Source organism: Solea solea, chromosome 9 (assembly GCF_958295425.1).
Source record: "Solea solea chromosome 9, fSolSol10.1, whole genome shotgun sequence".
Taxonomy (NCBI): Eukaryota; Metazoa; Chordata; class Actinopteri; order Pleuronectiformes; family Soleidae; genus Solea; species Solea solea.
This window is the reverse complement of record NC_081142.1, coordinates 3334774-3358265: the sequence shown is the minus strand read 5'-3', so window position 1 is coordinate 3358265 and position 23492 is coordinate 3334774. Positions and strand designations below refer to the sequence as shown.

General features: G+C 39.7%; 2 protein-coding genes across 2 annotated transcripts; one reads left to right on the top strand and one right to left on the bottom strand.

Annotated features, from left to right (window-relative positions):
• Window positions 1-1443: 1443 nt before the first annotated feature.
• LOC131465757 (uncharacterized) lies at window positions 1444-12835 on the top strand. Its single transcript, XM_058638634.1, has 5 exons — window positions 1444-1652; window positions 6006-6236; window positions 7438-7956; window positions 9239-9396; window positions 10159-12835. The coding sequence occupies exons 1-5, from the start codon at window positions 1580-1582 to the stop codon at window positions 10201-10203; spliced, it is 1026 nt and encodes a 341-aa protein (XP_058494617.1). The 5' UTR covers window positions 1444-1579; the 3' UTR covers window positions 10204-12835.
• Window positions 12836-15870: 3035 nt separating this feature from the next.
• On the bottom strand, window positions 15871-23219 carry LOC131465756 (uncharacterized). Its single transcript, XM_058638633.1, has 12 exons — window positions 22848-23219; window positions 22027-22104; window positions 21714-21756; window positions 20805-20956; window positions 20572-20653; window positions 18770-18953; window positions 18546-18619; window positions 18339-18415; window positions 18144-18244; window positions 17595-17683; window positions 17365-17508; window positions 15871-16169 (listed from the first exon to the last, which is right to left on the bottom strand). Exons 1-12 carry the CDS (start codon window positions 22857-22859, stop codon window positions 15994-15996), a joined length of 1212 nt encoding a protein of 403 aa, XP_058494616.1. The 5' UTR covers window positions 22860-23219; the 3' UTR covers window positions 15871-15993.
• Between the last annotated feature and the right edge of the window lie 273 nt (window positions 23220-23492).

Genomic DNA, 23492 nt, shown 5'->3' with positions numbered 1-23492 from the left:
ATTATTCTCAATTGAAGATATATACAGTGTCCTTTTTAGGTATCTTGATGTCTTATTCTAAGTTTGAGATAGACGGGATGCTGCTGTAGATGTGTGACTAGTCATAATGACGTAACTGGAATTGGACATGTATAATAACGGTTCAGTTGCGGATAATGACAAACCCCATACACATGAATGCAACAGTGACGTGATTCCGACTAGTAAACACCGAATTGCGGAAATGTAAAACTGCAGTTTTGACTCGGTTTGTATCTGTTTATGTGGGCAAACGCACATTAATATCCATCGATGAACGTTTAAATGTGACATACGGCCATATTTATAATTTCTATATTATGTCTACAGTAAACAACATCCATCTTGTCGTCATTTACATGTTTCATCATCTGTGGAAAATGAAATAACCATGACTGGTGGGAGAGTGTAATCTCACTGGAGCAACATCGTCTAAAAATAGAGTGTATTGTAAATATACTGTCGTGTAAATGACTGCGATGTTATCAAATCAAATGTTGGGGGTTTTGTTCCTCACAAGGCAGTTTTCAGCTGAAGAACAACAGTGCCACCGTGTGGAACAAGGTAGTCATTACAGTAAGGTCACCCTTCTTTCTTCACCAGCAAACATCTAAACATGTAGTGTTGTGATACAAACACTAAAATGCTGCAAATGTAAATCTGTGAATAATTTCCGGGAACATGCACAGAGACGCCCAGGTGGCGCTCAAGCACCTGCACCTTTTTCACCTTGTAAGGGGGCCTTCTATGAAAAACGTTAATCATTTATTTGTCTATGTTTTATGTGACCTATGGCATCAATTCACAAATAAAAGTCTTTTAAAAAATCTGCACATTGAGGTATTTTATATATATAGTAATTTTATTGAAACTTGTTGAGCAGGCCTATTAAACTGAACGAGTGTATCGTTGTTTAAGTAAATAAATAAATAAACAAACAAATAAATAAAAGAAAGGCTTCTCTCACTTTTTTAAATCACTTAATTGCTATCCCTGAAATGTCTGTGTCCACCATTGTCCAGGACATGAATATCTTAAATAATACTACTACTGATAATAATAATAATAATAATGATAATAATAATAATAATAATAATAATTATTATTATTATTATTATTATTATTGTTGTTGTTGTTGTTATTATTATTATTATTATTGTCATTATTAGTAGTAGTATTATCATTATTGTTATTTTATTATTGTTACCAATTAAAGTCTTATTTGATGTGCACTGATTTTGTTCGTGTGCGTAATTTGCATTGATGCTACTGTAGGTGTCAGTCTTTGAGCTGAATGTGCGCCATGGCACAGAGTCAGAGCCAACGGGGAACACGTGGCACAGGGGGAGAGAGAGGGAGAGAGAGAGAGAGAGAGAGAGAGAGAGAGAGGGAGAGAGAGTCGGGACTCTCACCCTCCTCCTCCTTCAGTCTCTTTAGCTCCAGCCACGCATACACTCACAGACACTGTCTGCTGTAGACACTTCACAGATCTGCCTTGGATTTCTTGACTTCTCTGGACATTTCCTTACTGTGTTGCCAGAGGAGAGAGAAGAAGAAGAAGATGATGATGGAGACCAAACTCTGGACTGTCCTTTGTGCGCTGCTGCTCATCAACATGGGATCAGCTGACCATGGTAGGAAGTGTTAGTTTGACTTTGTGTTGTTTGACATGCTTTGTTTGGGCTGGTCTTATACAGTAAATCATTTATTTGGGGGCAGAAATCATGTGTGTTTGCTGTCATGACTTCACATACTCTTAACAAAAAACTGCAACTGTAAATATACCAGAGTTAACCTCAAGGCTACTTCTGTAGTTAATGGCCTGAGTGTTCTATATGCTCCCTGAAAAGCAAATCAAGAATAAAAGTCCTAAATAAAAGACATGTAATTACAATCCTGACACATAATCCATGATAATACATCTGGAATGACTTGACAAAGCCAAGACAAACACAAAAATCTACAATATTTGTAAGAGCAGACAGTAAAAAAGGAAAAAAAAACATAACACAATATTAGTAAGAGCATGCAAGTAGTTATGTACATGAAGCAACAGGCAGAAGAACATGAAGCAGCAGCAGCAGCAGCAGTCTACTTAATCCCAGACTGCATCTTCACCACATAAACATATCTATAGGGAGCCCGTCTCTATAGAGTGACTGCATAAACAGATTTGAATCTCCAAAACAGAAGTCACATGTCGACCACAATCACACCTCACCTAGATAGATAGATAGATAGATAGATCATAATTTAAGTTCCTCTTGTCTGTTTGCCACCTACAGCGAACCTATGACTCTTTGAGTTTGTTTCTTTTTTTGTTTATTGTTTCAACAGCCTCACAATTAATCTCTTACATCACTTCCTCACTGACTCCTCCTCCCTTTTCCCTCAGTGCAACATTTACACACCTCACACACACATCCTGTATTTCACTCTCCCCCACCTTCCTCTTTCTCTCCTACCTGTTCTGCTCCCCCTTCTCTCTCTCGCTCCCCTCCTCCCCCCCCCCCCCCCCCTCCATCAACACCTCTCATATTATAAAAGTCAAATGAGACTAAACTGACATTTGAAGAGAAAAAAAAAAGAACTGATCCTTGAGCTCATCAAGCCTAGACTCAGATGGACAGAAAAGAGGGAACTGATGCTGGAGGACATTTAGTGGCCGTAAATGAGCAGAGGAAGTACAGTGTGATAAATGACTGTGTGCAGCAGGACACAGTCATTTCACTGCAAATTGACTTTCAGCCACAGTTGTAGACGTCGATGGCAAATTCAAAATCAGTGCAAACCCAGTGTAGCAGCTTCAGTTGTTGCTGAGACCAGATGCATACGTCACAATACATCACTGTATTATTCTGTATTATATGTGTAAAACATACAGACATGAGAGAATAGATGTTTATTGTTTATCAAATATGAACTTTTTGTTTATTGTTTTTAAATCTGATTCTGTTTATTATTATATCATTATTATATATTATATCTGTTAATGAATTATTTTGAGCTTGAGGAAACATGGATGTGACACTTTATTAACATTTTCCATTCACATTTATCTTAGTTTTATGTCCAGATAGTTTACTTTTTTAAATATTTGACATTGTCCTCTATGTTTTATGACTTATGAATGAATGAATAAAACTTTATTAATACCCCGAGGGGGAAATTCAAAATGTCACAGTGGCAGGAAATATACAACACAGATACAAAAAACAAGACACACACGAAGGTTGCGACATAACACTAATATAATAAATAAATAAATAAATATAACATTTTAAGAATCCCATTAGTTGTTAATATAAGTATATTTTTGGGTCATTCACCAAATACACCAAATGGTCTTACCTTAATTGTGTATAAATGCAAAATCACAAGGATTAACAATACAATAACCAAAAATACTTGATCAATAAAAATAACAATAACAATAATAGTAGTAATAATAATGATAATTATAATGATAACAATAACAATAACAATAACAATAATAGTAGTAATAATAATGATAATGATAATTATAATGATAACAATAACAATAACAATAATAGTAGTAATAATAATGATAATGATAATTATAATGATAACAATAACAATAACAATAACAATAATAGTAGTAATAATAATAATAATAATAATTATAATGATAATAAAGATTGCTCTGTTTAGGCTCTTACATGTAGTTTAATGTGACTGGAAAAGAGGATACAAGGCCAGGAGGACATGCTGAGAGGTCACTCACTCACTCACTCACTCACTCACTACCAATAAACATCTGAAATTAGCACGGAAAACAAGGCAGAGCACAGCACAAACACACACACACAGACGTTTTTGTCCTGCTCTTTTCAATTCCAGTTGAAAGTAAAATCACTTCAAATCTACAAAAACAAAAATGTCCCTATCACATGCTGTGAAAACAGCGTTGGGTGTTTTCACAGAAGCGTTTACACAGAGGCTATTACTCATTACTGGTACTGGTGCTGCCAACGCTGGGTGCTGCTGAAGCAGCAGACATCTGCTTACAGAGAAACGGTTGGCTGTTCCTCTCACTGGCAGGGTCAAGGAGTGAGCAAGAGCTATTTCCCCAGGTACAAGGCAATCGGAGAAAGAAAAAAAAGGCTGTCAGAGCCTCCATATGTGGAGAGTTGTAACAGTGGAAACAGTGGCTGTATTGTACTACACCAAAATAGACATACTACTTCAACATTTGACCCATGAGCTGCTATAATGGCGCTCAGGAACAAGGCCAGTATTATTTAACCAAACACCTCTGTCTATTTATCTGTGTCTATTTTTGTATCCGTCTCTCTCTCTCTCTCTCTCTCTCTGTGTCCACCTTCCTCCCACCATGTGTGTGCCGATTAGCTGTGTGAGTAATTACATAGGTAATGAAAGGCATCACCACAGCGAGCAACTGACCAGTAATGACATTACATGACATTAGTTCTCTGGTCTTCATCAAAAGAAAGCAGGACACAGAGGAGAAGAAGTCTGGTACAGTATTAAAGACATCAAGGAGAAGAGGAAAGAGAGACAGAAATATGGAAGGTCTTCATTAAAATGATATTACTTCAAAGACCAAAACATGACGTACATCTCATGTGGGCTGCAGTCGATGCCATGCAAAGTAAAAGTTAAAGTTAGTCCTCCTTCATTTTATGTGGTCGTCTGCAATGATGTTTTACATTAATGTGGCGGTGTGTTTTGAGTTATTGCAATTTCCACAAGCTTTTTAGCTCAGTGGCTCCAAATCTGGAGATGAGGAGGACCTCACAGAGAGACTCATTTCAATACTTTTTGGCTGATACTTTCTGCTGATTCAGGTCTGTTTTGATGATTTTTTTTCTTTAGTTTCAATATTTTGTTGCATCTGTCGCTTCCAATGAGTTTCCATACAAAGTTATAAACAGGAATCAGTCAAAGGAACATAATTATTGTGCAAGCAGAGTCAAAAAAAACCTTCTACTTCTGCTCAGGAAAAATATGCACGTGAAAAATACAAATGATGTTTTTTTCACTAACACTTCAATGGAGTGAAACAGCTCACTGACTGCAACAATTAAACCTTTCAGAATTGTCAGCTTCTTAAATGTGAAGATTTTCTGGATTTTTTGCTCCATATAACAAAGAAACATCATCTCGAGGTTTGGGAAACCCTGATCAACATGTTCTGACATTAATTGTTAGTTGCAGTCCTAATGTGAAGTAATTAAAATAACCTTTTCTTGTAAAAGTAAAATATGCATATACATTTTTTTCCAGCCTTAATGATTGTGTTTGGATAAGCACTGGCTTGTCTTGACTCATGTTCTCCACTCTTTTTGAGACTCTATGCAGGAGCATCTCAAGAGATTTAAGGGGCCCCAAGGCGAAAAAGGACGTGTGCAGCCCTACATCGAATCAAACCACAGCAAACTTGTGGCATCAGGCCTAATAAGGGCGTTTTAAACCATAATGTCATTACAGCTTATTATAAAACATCTGCACATTTTCATAAAAATGATCCCTCGTTGGTGCAGTGTGTGCAACATTGTGGTTTCCTTTTTACCAATGATGATTACAGACTACTGTCACCTGCTGGTATTCTGTCACACAGACGTAGAACGTACATGCTGGTTGTCGATGTTTGTGAGTGTAACTTTTTCCCTGTCGTGTACCAACTGAGGCACTATTGTCTCCCATTGCTATCAGCCGACTGTCGCGGCGGCACGTCCTTGGCCCCAAGGGTCCTTGACAACTGCTCATCCAAAAAACACTTGGCTTCCTCAGCTCCTTTGATACACAGCTATGGATGATCTTCGAGAAAATACAAGGAGACAATTACAGATAGAAAGATACCGATTTCTCCGTGATAATTTTGGAGCCTGTCTATTCACTAATGTTTGGTTTCCATAATGAGCTACTAAATTGATGACTCAGGAGATTAGGAATCAGCAGGCACTGGCCATTAACCCACTTTGGCACTGTCCTCTCCTCATTAGGTAATGATCATGCTGCTGCCTCACAAAGTACTCCTGGAGCTGCTGCAGCCACCGAGGCCCCAGCTGCAGTCAGTGTGTCTGTGCCGAACCTGCAACCAACCAGTCTTCCTGCTCGGGTGCTAAACGGCTCTGATGCAAATGCAACTTCCACTGGCAACAGCAGTGTGAGCATCAATGTGACTAAAGCTGTGGAAACCACCTCTCAGTCGCCCGAACCAAAGAAAGATAATGGTAACTATTGTTTTCATATTAAAGATATTAAATTAAAAGTGTGAATGTGCGTGAGGATGTGGGAAACATGCAAAGAAACACCATGTGTTGTTTATTATTTCTGTCTATTTGAGGTTTGTCAGTGTGGAAGTTAAGTCGTACTTCAGAAGAATGAAGTAGGAAGCCTAGCAGCAGGTGGCTCAGAGTTTAGGAGCTATATTTAACAGAGTCCTTATCTGTGTGCTCCATGGTCCACAGAGTGAGTGTCACTGTTATAAAACGTTGAAAAGTGTGCCAGTGTCACAGCACAACCACACTACAGCCTTTAAAAGAAACTAGAGAAGGAACAGAGACGGTGGACGAAGAGAAAGTGAAGTAAAGATTGTATGGATGAGCTGATTAAAAAGGGTATCATTTGTGGGAAGAGCAATAGAACTTGCTTGTAGGGAGGTGTGGCGTCTAGGAGAGAAGTGATTTAATGCTGTGTGACTTTTCACAAGGCGGTGAGAAGGTAAAAGTGAAATTCGCCTGGAGACACAGACACTCTTTTTTTTCCCCTCCTCTCTCCCTGTCATCCAAATGCCTGTGCTGGTTCACACACTCAACTCAAGCGTAGACGTTTTAAATATAATTTAAATTGCTGTTATATCTGTGGTGTCAAGCGCTTCAGAAGACCATGGTTTTTGTTCATTTAAGCTCCAGTCTTCTGCCTCTGTCTCATTATAATGGAGGTGAACAGATTTTATATATGTGCTTGTTATAGCATTAACATTTTTTTAAAGAGTCTACTTCACAGTCCTGCTAGTTCTGCTAATTCAGTGCTAATTAGCATGCTAACATGCCAGTTAAGGAGTCAAGAATGTTAGCATGTTAATATTTTCTAATTATAAAAAAAAAAAATTCAATGTCCAAAGCTGGAAAGACAAAGTATTATTTATGGTAAAAACTTCTGGCAACCATCAATGTTGAAATATAATGAACACAAACATTATAAAAATACAATGCTTACAATGAACACAGGGTCAATTGTTTGTTTTTATAGGAAATTGTTCTTAGATGTGGTGTTAATTAGTACTTTTAGTATTAGTATACAGTACTACTTGGTTAGTAGTACTGTGTGTTGTGAGGGATTTGGGTGAACTGACCCTTTAGTTCCTCACATGCCTTTATCAGATAATTCAACACAATATTTGAATATTTGAATGTCTTCCTCTTTCTGTAGATACCTTCACCACCTCTCCTGTAGCACCTGCTGTTCCAGAAACCAATTCAAACCTAACTGAAGAAATTACATCACAACCCCCAATACTTCCTACTGAGAGCCACACCAGCACCCCTCACATCACCTCCACCACCACCACCACCACCGCCACCACCACAACTACAAGCCCCCCGCACACACCTCACAATGCCTCTGTAGACACAACAACCACCAACACGTCCAACCATCCTTCACCGCTACCTCCTGACTCCATCTCCACCTCAAAGCAGCCCATTGAACCCAAAACACACTCAGCCACTTCTGCCCCACAGCCTGGAACTACCGCCACAGCTGCTACCAGCACCCAGTCCAGTTCTACATCCAGCACCAGCTCCACACAGATGCTCACATCTGCACACACGTCACAGTCCATTGCACCCCGAGAACAAGCAAAGTCCACCAATGCCCAGCCGAGCACCCCAGCCGCCCAGGCTGAAGCCCACGCCGACACCCCTTCCCAACTCAACGTGGGTGGTGACAGTAAGTGCATAGCATCTTCTGTACTGGTATATGAATTTGTTGTGGACTATTCACTGGCTTTATATATTGACAGTAGTCAGAAGTAAATTGGCTTTACAACAAAGGAGATTCTGTGCTTTGTTTTTCAGCACAAGTCTGTCCTCTCTTCTAAACACACACACACACACACTTCCACATCACCATCTTCCACAAGCACTGTCGCCACCAAGCACTCGACAATTATGGCTCTGTTTGGGAACAGGACAGAGAGAGTCATGGGACTCAGGCCTTGAGAATGTTCTGTTTTCTTTTTCCTTCTGTCTCTCTCCCTCTTTGTCCAACTGCTAAATGATTCTGAGATCTACTCTCGCCATTTGTTCTACTGTTTCCAGCCTTAGGCTGCCATCATTTAGGAAGAAGAAACTTTTCTAATATGACCAGCAAGCCAAAAAACCTCTCTCCTTCTCTCACTCTGTTCGGTTTTATAAGGCCACACTTGGCATCTGGCCTTTTTCCATTAGCCGGCGGAACAGTGAGCATTCACTGTTCTGTGGTTGTTGTTGTTACATTCGACCAGAGGATATAAAAAACCAGCAACGTTTACAAAACAAAATTCCATGGTAACATCCATATATAAAAATACACATACAGATGATTGTGCCGGAAACTTAACAAAAGACACACCTAATCAAATCTAAATGCTTTTGCCGTTTCATCTCTAACAGGAAACTCACACCACAGGCAATAGAGGAAATCAGCATTTTTAATTGGTGGAGTCACTTTGGTCAGTCTTAAAGCAAGATCTCAATCATGAAAGTCACAAAATAACATACTTGAACTTAATGATGGAGGCAGCAGTGGATTAACTGTTTGTCTTGAATTAAAATCTAAAGGGGGATGTATGAAATAGATTTACAAAGACAAACACCTTTTCCCTACAATTTTAGTTTCTTTTAGTTTCTTTTAGTGTTTTTGAAACCTGATCTTAAGCAGCACGTTATACTATGTTGTGTGCATATACCACATATATGTCCTGTTTCTAAATCCTAAAAGTGATGCTCCATAAATATATTGCTCCACTGTGAGCTCAAGAGCTGTAAAGACCAGGTTAACATCAACATACTGACATTTCTGTCCACAGCTGCATGATGAACTCTCAAGCGCCACTTGCTGCAGTAGCATCTCTATTTAGATCCAGTCCCAGCATCAAACAGCCGTTTAACAACCTGTAATTCAGCTGTCATTTTCACCATGTGAAGCAAAATCCATGCGAGTCCGTCCTGTTTATGTGTTTTCTGTTCAGCTATGATGGTCCACGAGTCCCCCACATTAGACCCTCTGCTGGCCGGCCTGGTGACAGCCTTCATCATCACTGCCGTCATCATCACCCTGCTCCTCTTCCTCAAACTGCGCCGAAGAGACAACCGACCAGAGTTCCGCAGGCTGCAAGATTTACCCATGGTGAGCACAGCCTTGACATAATAATCCAAGCTTTAGTCACGTTATAGTGTCATAAGATTCACTGATACAAACCAAATATGCACCACTGTCTCATAAGGAAGGGTTTTTTTGTACATAAGCTGTAACTAATGGCTTTCAGGTTTATTAATCAGACACAATACTGATGCTCTATAAAGTTAGAATTTGTAATTTTTTGCAATAACACACATTATTATTAGTGATAGTGACCTCTGCATTGAACCCATCCTTATTGCACACCAGTAGTGAACACACAAACTGGGCATAGGAGCAGTGGGCAGCACTTGTCTGTGCCCAGGGAGCAATGGGGGATTGGGTGCTTTGCTCAGGGGCACCCCAGCCCTTAACCCTTCTCTGAATTTGAACCGGCAACCCTCCAGTTACAAGCCCAGTTCCTTTCCTCTTGGTCATGGGCTGCTATATAGACCAGGGTTTCTCAATCCTGGTCCTGTAGACCCAGTGTCCTGCATGTTTTAGACGTTTTCCCTGCTCCAACACACCTGAGCAGCGATCAATAAGAACAACACAAATGGCCTTTTTAACCTTTTCTGGCATGTTTAGGCTAAGCTAAGCTAACTGATGAATTACATCTGTCTTTTTTGATTGAATTCTCAGCAAACTGTTCCTTTAATGCCTTGAGAATTACATTGTAAACTGAAATTAGTTAGTGGTTAATTAACCCCTAATTAGTAACTTTTAACAAGGGTGATTTACTGAAGTGTGTGTCACATATTTTCTGTGCAGGATGACATGATGGAGGACACACCTTTGTCCATGTACAGCTACTGATGACTGCATTTTCTCCTTCAAACCAAACACATGCTGCAGCGTTGGTTTGCCCTGATCTGCACCACACAGAAAGAGGCCTGAGCAGGTGCAAGCAAACGTACGACTTGCTTTCATTTACTCAGATCATGTTGAAAAAGACGTGACTGAAGCTGTAATGGACAATGAAGACACCCCCCCCCCCATGGCAGCGTCCCTATAGAAAGTCTATTTTAATGCCTGTAATTACAAATTAGGTGAAGGCCTCTGTTAATACTGTACTGGTTGATGTTTTTCAACTCATTTGTTTGAGGTGGTGTAATACGTTTTGATTTCCCTGGAGATGGAAAGTGTAGATGTGAAGCACAAGGCAACATCGTCAGCTGTATCCATCTGTGTGACGGTTTATGCCTGGACACAGATTCAGACAGTCCTGACAGACTTTTACCAGGAGACTCTAGCATAATTTCCTTTTTACCAGTTAAAGCTTCAGTAGGCAGAATTGCTTGAGTTTCATCTGCAGGTTATTGAAATCCAAACTCTGTGGGATCACGAGCTCCTCTCGTCAGACGAGCAACTGCAGATCCACACGTTTCGGAGGTGACAGAGGACAGCTCTCCATCTCTGAAAGCCTTTACGGTTATTGACACACATTATATTGCTTTTTTGTCTTGACATTTCTAAGGCCAACTCGCACTTTCAAGGCGGAGGCTGAAACACCTCTCGTTCTCTTTGAAGGGAGCTGTGTCGTGAATAGCCAAACTGCATTGTGGGTCTGTTGTGCTGCTTTAAAGCATCCAAACGGAGCTCTCAGACACGACCGTACCCACAGTGTGGGTGTTTTTGTCGGAAAGAATGCTCCAGCAATGGCTGAAGTGAGTTGATCTGCAGACTCTTGTCTTTAGAGCACAGGAAGTTGTTGCCACCGGAAGGAACCTGCATACAGCATAGGTGCAGTGCAACAAAAAACAAGAGCATCTGCTTTCTCTTCAAACTGCCCCGTGATTGGTCAAACCCTTCTGTCACTCCATGCTACAGATTTAGTCGTAAGGCTGTAGATAGAACCCAGAGGACATGCAGAAGTATTGTTCTCTCAGATCACTGAACCTTTACATTATGCTGAAAGGTTAATGTGGGAATTATTGATCAAAATGCCAAAACAAATCCTGCCTACTGTAACTTTCATGTTTTAGAATCTGGTAGACAAACGTTCTAATATTCAGACGGAGAGGTCAGAGAAGAGAGAGGAACGGGACAATGACAAATGGCCTAATTATAGAGTTAATGAGGTTGCACTTTACTTTCACGAGTGAAAAAAGTGGACAAATATTTTTGTGTATGAGAGATAAACGAGATTTATGTGCATAGGTTGTATGCTTTTATGTGTGTGCGTGCGCATGACATGTGAGGATGTTAAGTGGGTTTTTCTTAAAGGCATGGCTGAATATATTTAAGTGTTTTTTTGTGTGTGATAAAATCCTGCTGCCTTGCTCAAGTTGAATTATGTTCTTTTGTTGCTTTCCTTCTTCGGTCCAGGAGACCGTACCTTATACAGTATATAGGGTCAGCTTTTTCTGCATTCTCTATTTGTACTGCAGCCAACTAACTCCCAGATTTGCAAGTCTTTTCCAGTATTTTGTGTGATTCTTCTTTTTTAACAACCACACACACAGACTCACACACACACACACACACACACTGATGGCCCGGTAGCTGCTCTGACTTGCCTGTGTTTGAAGAAGTAGCCTTGAGCGTGTTCAACATGAGGCACTCATTCAGACGATGACAGTTGCAGACTGAGTTTGGCCATTGTCCTTTCCACACAATGTTAGCATTGTCCTGTGCTTTGTAAATACTACTGATGACTGTACTGTGCAAAAACAACACACTTTATGTACATTTTCACCTTTGTTTGCTCCTTAACGATGTACTAAAAATCCATCAAACATATTCAAATGTTGGACGGACTGAAATGACACAGCACCTTGTTCCCAGCAGGCAGGTTTCAGAAAGAGTATTGATTTTACTTGTATTTTCACTTTGAAAATGTGAGACATACAGGAAATAAAATAATGATCCCCATCAATACAAAACAGTGACACACAGTGACATGAATCTGAAGCATATACTGGAGCTAAATGTAGTTTAAAAAAGTCATTCTTAGAAAAACCCGGAGACAAAAGTGCCTTATGGAAGCATTAATAAGCCCCCAGAAGAGCTTCAGTGCTACTTCTCGTCTATGGCTACAATCACACTTTTACACAAGTGCTCCTACGATGGAGAAGTCTGAAAATGTCCGGTGTAGTTTGAAAGCTTTTAGTCTGGACGGGCAGGAACAAAGACCTTTGAAAACAATGACGCAGTTACCCACATTCACTTCCTGATTTACTTGTTTTGTATTTTGATGATGGAAGAGGGGAGTGTTGTCTCGGTTGAGATCTGGTGAAGGCTATTGTAGCACATAATATGTGAACATCCAGTATTAAATGAGACACTTTGGGTTCCTAATTTAGGGTCAAAGTTGTCTGTTTTGGTCCTGTATTTATGCATTTCCTTTAAGTGTCAAAAGTATTCTGACCGCAAAGGGAGTCTTTGCTGCCAAATGTGGATAATGGACGGTTGTTTTTGTTGTATGAGTAAAGGTATTTTGAAACAATGCCGTTTCCTTCTTCCCTTTTCAGATCAGTTACACAACATGAACAGCTGTTTGTTTGACCTCAGCACCAGCAAACACAGTATATACTACAGTGTGTAACCACAGAAAGTAGAGCGCTTCTCCTTTACTTTAACACAGACTTTTATTGTTGGAGACAAAACATTTCGATTACAGTCTCTCCATGAAAGAACTGGTGCATTTCTCTTCTACACAAGATCTGGCAAATGCTACAAAGTGCAGTGTGATTTGTCATTATGTTGCTATACAAAACAAATCAATGGGCCTTTTTTTAATATAAAATATCTATTATACTACATAGTGAAAGTTGTGCTTGAAGAGCGTGTTTATTTAAATACTGTTGGGTACTGACTGCCCTGTGTCATTTACCCTTTTGTGGATCTTCTGTTGCTCGCTGTTGACAAATGAGATCATTTGTCTTGTCTGTGTCAGTTGTCACTTGCCTCCACACACACACACCCTGCTGAACACCTAACCTCGCCTATCAGCTTCCCTGTGGCTCAGCACTGTGGTGTTGGATCCTCGATGGAGGGGGTGTCTGGATGCAGAATTATTTAACAGCTACACACCAAGCCTGGTACAGTGTTAGTCATGTCAGACGAGAGCATAAAGGGACTTCGCTAACACTGTGAACATACATAAAGATGAGATGGAGGTGAAGAGGTGCTGGCGCCTCTGTAATGGTTTTTTGATTCCTCACTTTCAGGCTGCATTACCAGGAAACAACAGCCCATCCCTCATCAGACTCCTTCAGGATTTAAGAGTGCATCATGTCAGGGGGAAAAGTCATTAAATATCCATTACTCTGCTACAGTGAACAGTGTAGCATTTCATAGTGAGCCTCTACTCTTGTTATATGACTGTAAATGAAGTGATAATACTGTGAAAGTCATAGATCATTACTTTTTTAACCTGATGGTTTTTATTATTAATCAAATTGAGAAATACTGACTTCTAAGGCAAAACAGACATACTGTACTGTAGGCCCTTACTTTATATATATATATGAAAAAAATCAGTGACACAGTGAAAAGTGGCATCCTCATTGATCCAACTGCACTTATGGGTACAGATGAAAATCCCGTCCAAACCCTAACAATCTGTAATCATAACAAACTGGAGCAGAAACTATTTAAACCTCATACTGCATAAAAACCAAAGCTCCTGGTTTAGCGGGCCAATCCAATCACAGCACTTCTGTCCTTCCCTTTAGTACAACCCATAATTTATCATCAGTGATGCATAACAGGAGCGCAAAGTGTTTTGCTTCTCTGCTGACACAAAGAAGCCCTGCCTGCCATCCACCACCATGAAAGGAGAACCTTTCTGAATGAAACTCCTTTCTGTTGCCTGTTTCAAGAGGTTTGGGTTCCCACCCAGTCTGCTTATCAGTCACTACATGTGGACACAGTTACTGCAAATGATTCCGAGAGACTGGAGCAGTCCTCGGGCCAGGTCAGTGGACTCAGCTGTGTTGTTGGCTCGGGTTCATGCCCAGTTTATTAAAATACTGATGATTGGGGATCACCGTTGTTGTTACTCAGCTTCTCTCGCTCACAACATTTAACAGATAAAAAGGCAGTCTCTTCATCTCTGAAACACTCCATCATTGACACTGTCTTTTGGACTGAACCCTGTTTTAGATTTCCTTAGGGCGTGTATGCTTAGCTGCTAGAAGATATAACGTGTTAACAAAGTTAAAACATCTAAAAACAACAAGACTAAAGGACTGACATTAGCCGAAACGTTTCAAACATTCAAGATAGTGGACTGTTTCATTTTGGTTGCCTTTAATGACGTGTCTGTTAAAGTTCTCATAGTCATCTACAGTACTCTAGTTAGCTGTAGGCAACTGTACCCGAGTTAAGTTGAAATTCATTCACTTTTAATGACATCGTCCGCTTCACCTGTCTCTGCTATAATTTGCCCTTGAGCTGCGTATTGTTTTGATTGTGAGGTCAACATACAGAAGAAACAACATACTGTGCATTTAAGCCAAGTTCACACAACTATCTTGTGATCGTGAGTGTTTGCAGTTCACATTCCATGACTGACCAGCAACAGGGAGGTCACACACTACATCATCTTTCACACAGAATGTCTGAATGTCATGTTTGTTTTATTTCTTTAGGTCAACTGCGTGTGTCTGTGATCTCTGTCACACCTTTAGATGTTGTATTTCTCTTTTTGTTCCTGTTTGGGTTTCAGCCATCGTCACCTTGTCCTGGTCTCTGGTAAATTAGAGTTATCACAGACCCTAATCTCATTTCCAGCAAGCTTGAAATTTTTATTGCAGCCTGGTTGGCATTCTCCACATATTGAGTCTCGAGTATTTCACTCTGCGACTACAGATCACGTTCTGATTAGGGGTATTTTGCCGCAACCAGATTATTGGGCTCTCACAAACGCCAAGCCTGTAAACGGAGCCCAGAAGAGAAGCAGACGTCTAGTTCTCTTTTCAGATCGCATGATTTACATTATGCTGAGAGGTTATTATGGGATTATTGGTCAATAACACCAAAAATATGCCGCCTACTCCATTTTAACTAGACTGAGTTAAAGCAACGCTTTGATTAATACTGTTTTCAACAGAGACTTGATCAAGTTGGCATTTGTTAAATCTTCTGGTGGTTTGTTGCAACACACTGTGGTCGATTTCATAAGGGAGGACACGATTTCAACAGCAATTACAAGAGTGAGTCACAGTGGGGGGGGGAATAAAAACATTAAAAGTAGTTTGATAGACTGCAATGTTTCTCTAAACATATCTGCCATTCTCACAAATAATTGCTTATAAATAGAATTTGAGAATTTCCCACGCTGGAAGAAATGTCCCCACTGGTATCAACAAACATCACACGTCATATTCACGTAGGTCATTTTTACGTTGGATGAAATGAATACTTGTTGGTATATGTATCAGTGCAGCACTGATGCCAAACAAAATCTGCTGCTACCGCCTCTCTTTGAATGTGTTCCTCCCTCAGGAAAACAAAGGAAATACGCCACACGGCTGGTTGTGTTTTTCTATTTCTATTTTTGAAGTTTGGGGTTTCGCAACAGAGATTAGACTCAAAGATAAATAAAAAAAAAACTTATCAAAGTCTTAATACATCTCAGGAAATTCACCTTGAAACAGGTCAGAGGTCATTAAGACTTAGGTCAGATCCTAAATCGGGGTTCAAGTCATCATCAAGGAGACAATTTCTGTCATCATCTTCATCATCATCAACGTCTTCCAGATCAGATCCTGGACCAGCAAAGTCGCTCCGTCTGGACTGGACACTCAGACGTACACGTGGCTTCTGATGGAGAGCTGGTGAAGAGCAGAGGAGCAGCAGTTAACTGTGTGTGTGTGTGCGCGCACAAGCATGAGCCTTTGTATTCTTTGAGCCTAAATCACTCTGGGAAACATTTAGGGCAGAGATCATAATCTCTTCCCGGGAAAGTCAACCTTCTCCCAGGGTCTCAGGGGTGAACTAGCCCACGCAACGCAAAACACAACACATGCACACTCACAAATGAGATTATGCCGCTAAAACATGTTTTGTACTGACTTCCAGTCATTTGGATAACGTAAACAAAGCGTAAACAAAGAATAACCTAAACCACAATTCAAATCTTAGTCCTAAATTTAACCAGTTCCTCAGAGTTGAGGTCATGCTTCATTAGGACCATGATTTGGTCTCCATGAGAACTTCTAGTCCTGACAAGGGCAGTGTTTTGTTTATTCCAGAAAACGTCTTAAAGCGGTGACAAATAAAAGCACACACTTACACACACGTTGAATTTTTTTTTAGCTAGAAACAGCTGGATTTGCGATGAGATATGAAGAGGAAATGTTGGAAATGGGAATGGTGCTTTATCTGCAGACAGAGGAACATGCTAGGACTACAAATGTGTTTTACGGTTTACATTATCAACAAGATCCACAGGTTATGATATAAGAAGGGAAATGAAGGAATGGCTTCAAACACTGTGCATTCATTCGCTTTCTTGCTGAGAATTAGGTGAGCAGGTCATCGTGTATGTCTGCAAGGCAAATATAAATCTACATTAACAAGCAGACGCATCTGTTCAAGAGTAACAAAGCCCGCTTTCCTGAAGCTTTAAAGCTTAAAATTTGACACTCTTGTTTTTTTACCTGTAAAGTAAAAGGGCATTAGATTGTTTGATGAGTGACCTGCATAGTTTACAGACATTAATATTTATCATGAAAATACCTAATGGTTTTTCCTTTAATTAACTCTATGCTGAAACAGTGACACACTCTCCACTGTGAGTTAAAGCTACGTGGATGAGTCAGAGCAAAGGTTGAGCCAGATGTGTGGGGGAGGGAAAGCACAGAGGAAAGTACACGTCCCATCTTGCTAAAACCCTCATCAGTGTTTCATGGTGCCCAAGTCTGTTGAGTGTGATCCTATTGTAGGAACACGTTTATGTTTTTTTGTGCATGTAGGTGGAAAAAAAACAAATGTTGCTGCTTTTTTCTTTCCATTCATCATCCTTACCTGAGTCTTTGTCATCCAGCCACGACAGATCATCTGAGCTGATCTCAGCCAGACTCGGTGTCGGGCTGAAGTCCTCCGAGTCGGAGTCTGGAGCTTCAACTCTGACTCCCTGACGGCCATGGGGGAGTGGAAAAGGTGACGTCCCTACAAATCAATAGGGGGAAAAACTATTTCACAAATGTGTCATGTGCATGTATGAGAGAAGGAGAGAGAGGGAGAGAGTGACTTGCCTGATACGTGTCCAGACAGTAAAGGTGTTGGTTCATGGTCTCGAAGAATAAGACTCTTGACCTCGTCTGTCAGTTCTGATACAGCTGTTCTGTTGACAGAGATCAAACACATGAGAACTTACTTTAGTATGGTTTTCATGCCTTTATTTATTTTTTTTTCAATTAATATTATGTTTAAAATTCATATGTTTTGCCTCTCATTTGCTTTATTTGTTTACATTGCTATTTTGGGTATGTAAAGGTCCAGTGTGTGAGAATTAGTGACATCTAATCTTCAGTCTTCAACTGTAGTTTACTCATTTTAAATTAGCTCTCACATCTAAATTGCATGTTTTATAGTTGATACTTTATACACTTTTTTTTAGTTGTAATCCAGGCTTCAATGTATTTCTATTGAAATCTACACATTTTCTCATATTGATAATTAACCAATCATCTTTGAAGCACTTTAAACAACACAAACCTGTGGAAATGGTGCTAGAAACAATAAAAATTTGATCTACAGAATCTACAGAAAGATTAGATAAAACCCCAGGAACAGACATTTACCTGATCTGGCGGACCTCTTGCTGCGTGTGTGAATACTGAGACACGGTCTTTGACAGATCAGTGCTGTGAGTTCTGTAGCTTTCTGTTAGCTCCTCCATTGTCTAAACATGGCACACAATGAAAGGTTAAAGATCTGAAAGACAACAAACCACAAAAGCAAACACGGCCTACATGAAACAGTGTGTGTGTGTGCACCTTGCAGCTGCGTTCATACTGTCTCCTTGTCTCTCTGACCTCTGTCTGCTGGAGAAACACGTCCTCCTCTTGCCGTCCTGTCAAAGATGAAAAGAAAGAGCCGACATTGTGACAAGACTCTACACGTTTTTCCTTGACAGGCCAGAAACTGGGCTTAGGACATATGCAGTCCCATGACTTATGGTTGTTTGCACGTATGTGACTCACTTAACCGTGTTTTCAGTTGGTCCACCTCTCTTCGCAAGTGTTCCAGCTCCTCTCTGCGAAGCTTAGAGCTGAGACTGGAGGAGGAAATGAAACAAAAGGTGATCCATGTGCTCTCTTTCATACATACTTTTTCCAAAAATGAGAAAATCACGCAGAACCGTCCATATTAGTCATCGTAACATGAAGTGTTGAGTTATGCCACACAGGCCTAACCCCTACTGCACCTGTCCTCTACGTTGCCCAGCGATGTGGCTCTGGTGATGTGTCCCCGCAGACTGCTCAGCTCCCGTTCGACCTCTCTCCTCCACTGCTCCATCCGTCTCTCTGCTGCTGGACTTTGTGCCCTCCTTGATTCACCCCTGTCCCTTTCACTCTCCCTCAGCGACTCACGCAGCCTGTGAACCTCCTCTGTAGAAGAAGACAGTTTTCACAGATTTGTCCCTCCTTTTGCAGCCTTAGGGACAACTCCTTATAATTTATTAAAATCTTTCATTATAAATGAACCCCCTTTGCTCCCTACTGTATTTTGCTTTTTCACACAGGAGAGGACAGTTTTGGGTAATGAGAAGAGAAGACACAAGAGAATTTATCTTAGAACTTGAGACAGTGGTGAGACAACCATTTCCACACATAAATATATAATTATCCATTTACAGACCCATGTATTCATTTAATCATATTACCATAACATAGAAGTTGGACTGGCTATTTAAAAAAAAAACATATTTCCGTGCAATTTCAGTAGTGAGAATTACAATTAGATGGAGGGATTAATGCACATTAGAAATGCAGGGATTTTTCCTTTAGTTTCCCAGAGTTTCTAACCAAAACTCAAGCTTTTTGTTGACTGTGATCAAACTAATAAATTCCATTCATTTGTACAAACTGTAAAGCTTAGAGATCAGCAAAAGCCAATAATGATGCTTTTCCACAAAAGGCCCCACCACGCCTCGCCTTGGCTCGACTCTACACAGTTGAGTTTGGTATGGTTTTCCATTACTATAGTACCTCCTCAACGTGGGCGGAGTCGTCATAGCAAGGCTGCATGAAACTGCCGTGACTTCGTTTTACACGCGACAAACTAGTGATGTTGTTTTCGATGTACTGAATCATTAGAATCAGTTAATTAAAAATATTTGTTCAGTGGTAGGGGTTGTGATGTGGCTTGTCGCTGTGCTGTCGCTAAATATTGACACTTTAGACATTTATGTACTAAATGTTGGAGATTAACGCATGTTTTCAGGAGTTTTAAGTCTTTTTATTTGATCTACAGTTGATTCTTGTGTCTCATGCCTCGTCCAGTGACTGCACTCTGACCAATCAATGGAGGGCAGTGTGACGACGTCCCGCATAGTATCACCTCATCCCGCTTGGTACCTCACCTGAGCAGGTACTACAAAAAGTACCAGGTACCAGGATGTATCGCTAATGGAAAAGCAAAATAACCGTGCCGAGTCGAGCCTACATGATCCCAGTTTGAAGTGTTGGGACCATGTAGACTCCATAAGTAAAAGTGTGAAGAGATAACTGGGCAAAAAGAGGAAGAGCCTTTTCTATCTGTTGTAAAGCCCGTGATAAAACATTTATTTTTTTTGCAGAACAAACGATAGCAGTTCAAACATCCACACGACCAGTTGAAAATTAAATTAATAAATAACGTGATGACATGACTTTTGCCAGGTCAGACTGTAAATGCTTCTGTGTTACGTGAAACTGGATTTAACAAGAACATTTAACTGTCTATCAGAGTTAAAACCTGCATAAACATTTTTACAAACATGCATTTCAATAGTCATCTAGTTATGCTTAATGTATTCATAATTCATGTAGCAGGAAGTTTAACATCTTAACAGTGTCTGTTTAGTTTTCATACACAACCTGTCGACTTAGACTGGGCGTGACCAGATTAACCAGCGTGTGAAAGGAACACCTTTATTCTAGCAGACAATAACAGGGGTTAGGTGTTTTTCTGTGTTTGTGTGAGGAGAACTTGACCCAGTACGATCAGTCAAAGTGAAAGAGTTACCTTGTAGTGTCTGGATGTGACACTGTTGTGACTGCCTCTCTCGCTCCATGTCGTGAAGTTTCTGGTTGAGAGACTCAATCGCCTTTGCAGAGACATTACAAAGAGACAAGTGGATTTATGTCAAGCCTAACAACACTGTAGTATACTACAAAGACACAGCAACTACATGATCTTGATCACACTAACTACAGCACACTTGTTTGACTGAACAAAGACAAAAATAAAGCACACACTTGGCTCTGCATCTGGAGCTGTGACTGGAGAGAAGCTAGATCTGTCCACTGAACACCAGGACTCAGAGATGGGGTAGGAAGTGGAGCTCGAGGAGGAAGAGCAGGAGGATTCAAATCTGAAGCATGAATCCTCTCCCTCACTGGAAACACATCTGGAGAGGAAGAGGAATGTGTGGGAGGTTGTTAAGAAAAATCAAATTAAATGAGTCCGAACCAGTGTCTGCCAGTTATGATCTATAATAATGATAATGATAACAATGTGAAATAATCATTTGTGCTAGTGACTTCCTTCCTGGCTATGCTCAGCACTGTATGGCAGCCTCACCTTTATGGTACAAAATGTACAACCTTTGTGTGTCAGTCTTACTGTTCTATTCTATAAAAAATATCAAACAGAAAACAACATATTCTTGTTAAATAGAGAAACACATTATAAATCTGAGGCAAGACATGTAATAGCAGTTATATATATTGTGTGTTTGCAGAGTGCATAAGCATTATATCAAAATATTATTTAACCTTTTTAATCGATATTGAAATAAATACATCGCTTACTATTATTTTAATTATTACTGAGCTCTAATGGTACATATTATCTATGCTTACTTTATTGTTTAGTTCTTATTCTTGTGATTATTATTAGAAATGAGAAATAATGCTTTTAAATGATCACTTTTTTATTATAAATGTATGCATTGAGATTTTAATTTTTATTTGGTATTTTAACTACAACCCAGGGAAGAGTACTTAATATTTTGATGATTATGATGTCATGTTGTTTTATATTTATAACTGTAGCTTGACTTGTACCACAAATCAAATCACAATCACAGTATCTGTCAGAAAAATCACAATAAGTTATTCCCAAATCAATCCACAGAAATTTGTAATTTCCAACATTTCACTTACTTTCTCCTCCTTTGGAGAAATTCCGAGGTGAGGTCAGTCTCTCCTGTGGACAAAAAGCATTTATTTATCAGAGTCTGGGTTTTCCCAAACTCTCAGTAACAGATGCACTGTTAAATATTTAGTGGAGCATTGCTGCCACCTATAGACAGTTGTAATAATGATTCACGTGTGAACCACATGAATTCACAAGTGACCACAGTGTCTGATGACACAAATATGTATGTGTACAGTTGGAGAATAAACTCTTTGAATTGAATTTAATACAACATACAATAATCTTTCCTTTGAAAGAAGGATATGTGCATGTACTCACTCTCATCTTTGCAACATTGCCATCTGCTACAGACAGGATAGAATTCAGCTGATTGTCCCAGTTCATGTCTGCGCTGAGCTAAAAGAGTAAAAGCATCAAATAAAGTTGTCAAAATCATCTTTCCCCATCATCAGCACGACTCTTGATTCATGGTGGCAGTGGCAGTGAAACTACAGAGTTGTGTGAGCAGTCAGTGATGTTACACCAAACACCAGTAACTTAAGACGTGTTTTGTTTTGAGGCTGGTTGGTGAGGTGACAGGCCAGTTGAGATGAGATCTCCAACACTTTCAGGGAGATTGACTTGCACAGGCCTGGGTGTTTCCCTGTTATCAGTAGGGCTACAATGATTAATCAATTCTTAAATCATCTACTTAATGAATCACCAAATGTTTTGATGATCAATTTAATTGGTTTGAGTGCTTTTTTTCATAATTATTAGTTTTTCTTTTTTCATGGTATCTTTGCTCAATATCAGAAAAAAACGTTTGAGAATGTTGTTATTTTAAGGTTTAAGGTCATTTGAAATTTCTGACAACCAAACAAGTGATTGTAGTTAGTTTGAAAATACAATACATAATCAGTAGCAGTCACACAAAGTCATAATACAAGAAGGTATTGTGCCTGTATATGTCTTACTCCAGCGATGACACACATCAAACAAATATTATGAATTACTGAATGGATCAAATGTTTTGATTATCTATAGGGTAATTACCACCCTGTGATGTGTGGTCCTGCTGCTGTCACCTATATGGTGTTGTTTGCTTGTGTTAAATTACATTTATTTAAAATAAAGTTAGTTGAAAGGTATATTGATACCTTATGAGCCATGAGCTGCTGCTAGAGCTGTGAGCACTGATTATTAAAAGTCTCCAGTCCTGTGAAACATGTCAATAGTGTGTTTTCAGGAGCAGATACAGAGTTAAACTAGTAGTTTATCAGGACAGGACCTCAATTTTAGCCCTCAAATAAATACGCAGCAAAACGTACACAAGGTAACATTAAGGTAGCATGCAACAACGATAACGAAGCGCAGCAAACATTAGACAGCCACTGCTCTGTAAACCGAAGCGTATTTTTGTTACGCTGAATAATATACACATTAAAAAAAATACATATAACATGTAGCTGTAAATAAACTGATGTAGTTTAATTAAATGTCTAGATATGTGTTACAGTTAGCTAAACGGGCTACTCACACAAACCCTGAAGAGCTGTAACTCCCCTTTTTTTAAATCCAGGAGCCTATAACAGCGACGTGATTGCGTATGACGTAATTACAAAAGCATTCTGGGTATTGTAGTCGTCGCTGACTCGACGCCCTGTTCTGCAGTCACACGTTTACAAAACCCACGTCTACTGCCGTACGATTTCAAAAACAACAAAGAAACACCTATTGTTTTCGAATCGTGTTTGACTTTTTTAATGGTTTTATAAAAATATTCCGTGTCAAACACATGAGCC

Bases quoted from the DNA above. Each gene is read 5' to 3' on its own strand.
- LOC131465757 (XM_058638634.1), top strand. From the start codon at position 1,580: ATGATGATGGAGACCAAACTCTGGACTGTCCTTTGTGCGCTGCTGCTC. The intron at 6,237-7,437 runs GTAACTATTGTT...CTCTTTCTGTAG, and splicing joins CGAACCAAAGAAAGATAATG to ATACCTTCACCACCTCTCCT. The intron at 7,957-9,238 runs GTAAGTGCATAG...TTTTCTGTTCAG, and splicing joins ACTCAACGTGGGTGGTGACA to CTATGATGGTCCACGAGTCC.
- LOC131465756 (XM_058638633.1), bottom strand. The intron at 20,957-21,713 runs GTAAGTGAAATG...CTTCCTCTCCAG, and splicing joins TTTCTCCAAAGGAGGAGAAA to ATGTGTTTCCAGTGAGGGAG. The intron at 18,245-18,338 runs GTGCACACACAC...TGCCATGTTTAG, and splicing joins AGTATGAACGCAGCTGCAAG to ACAATGGAGGAGCTAACAGA.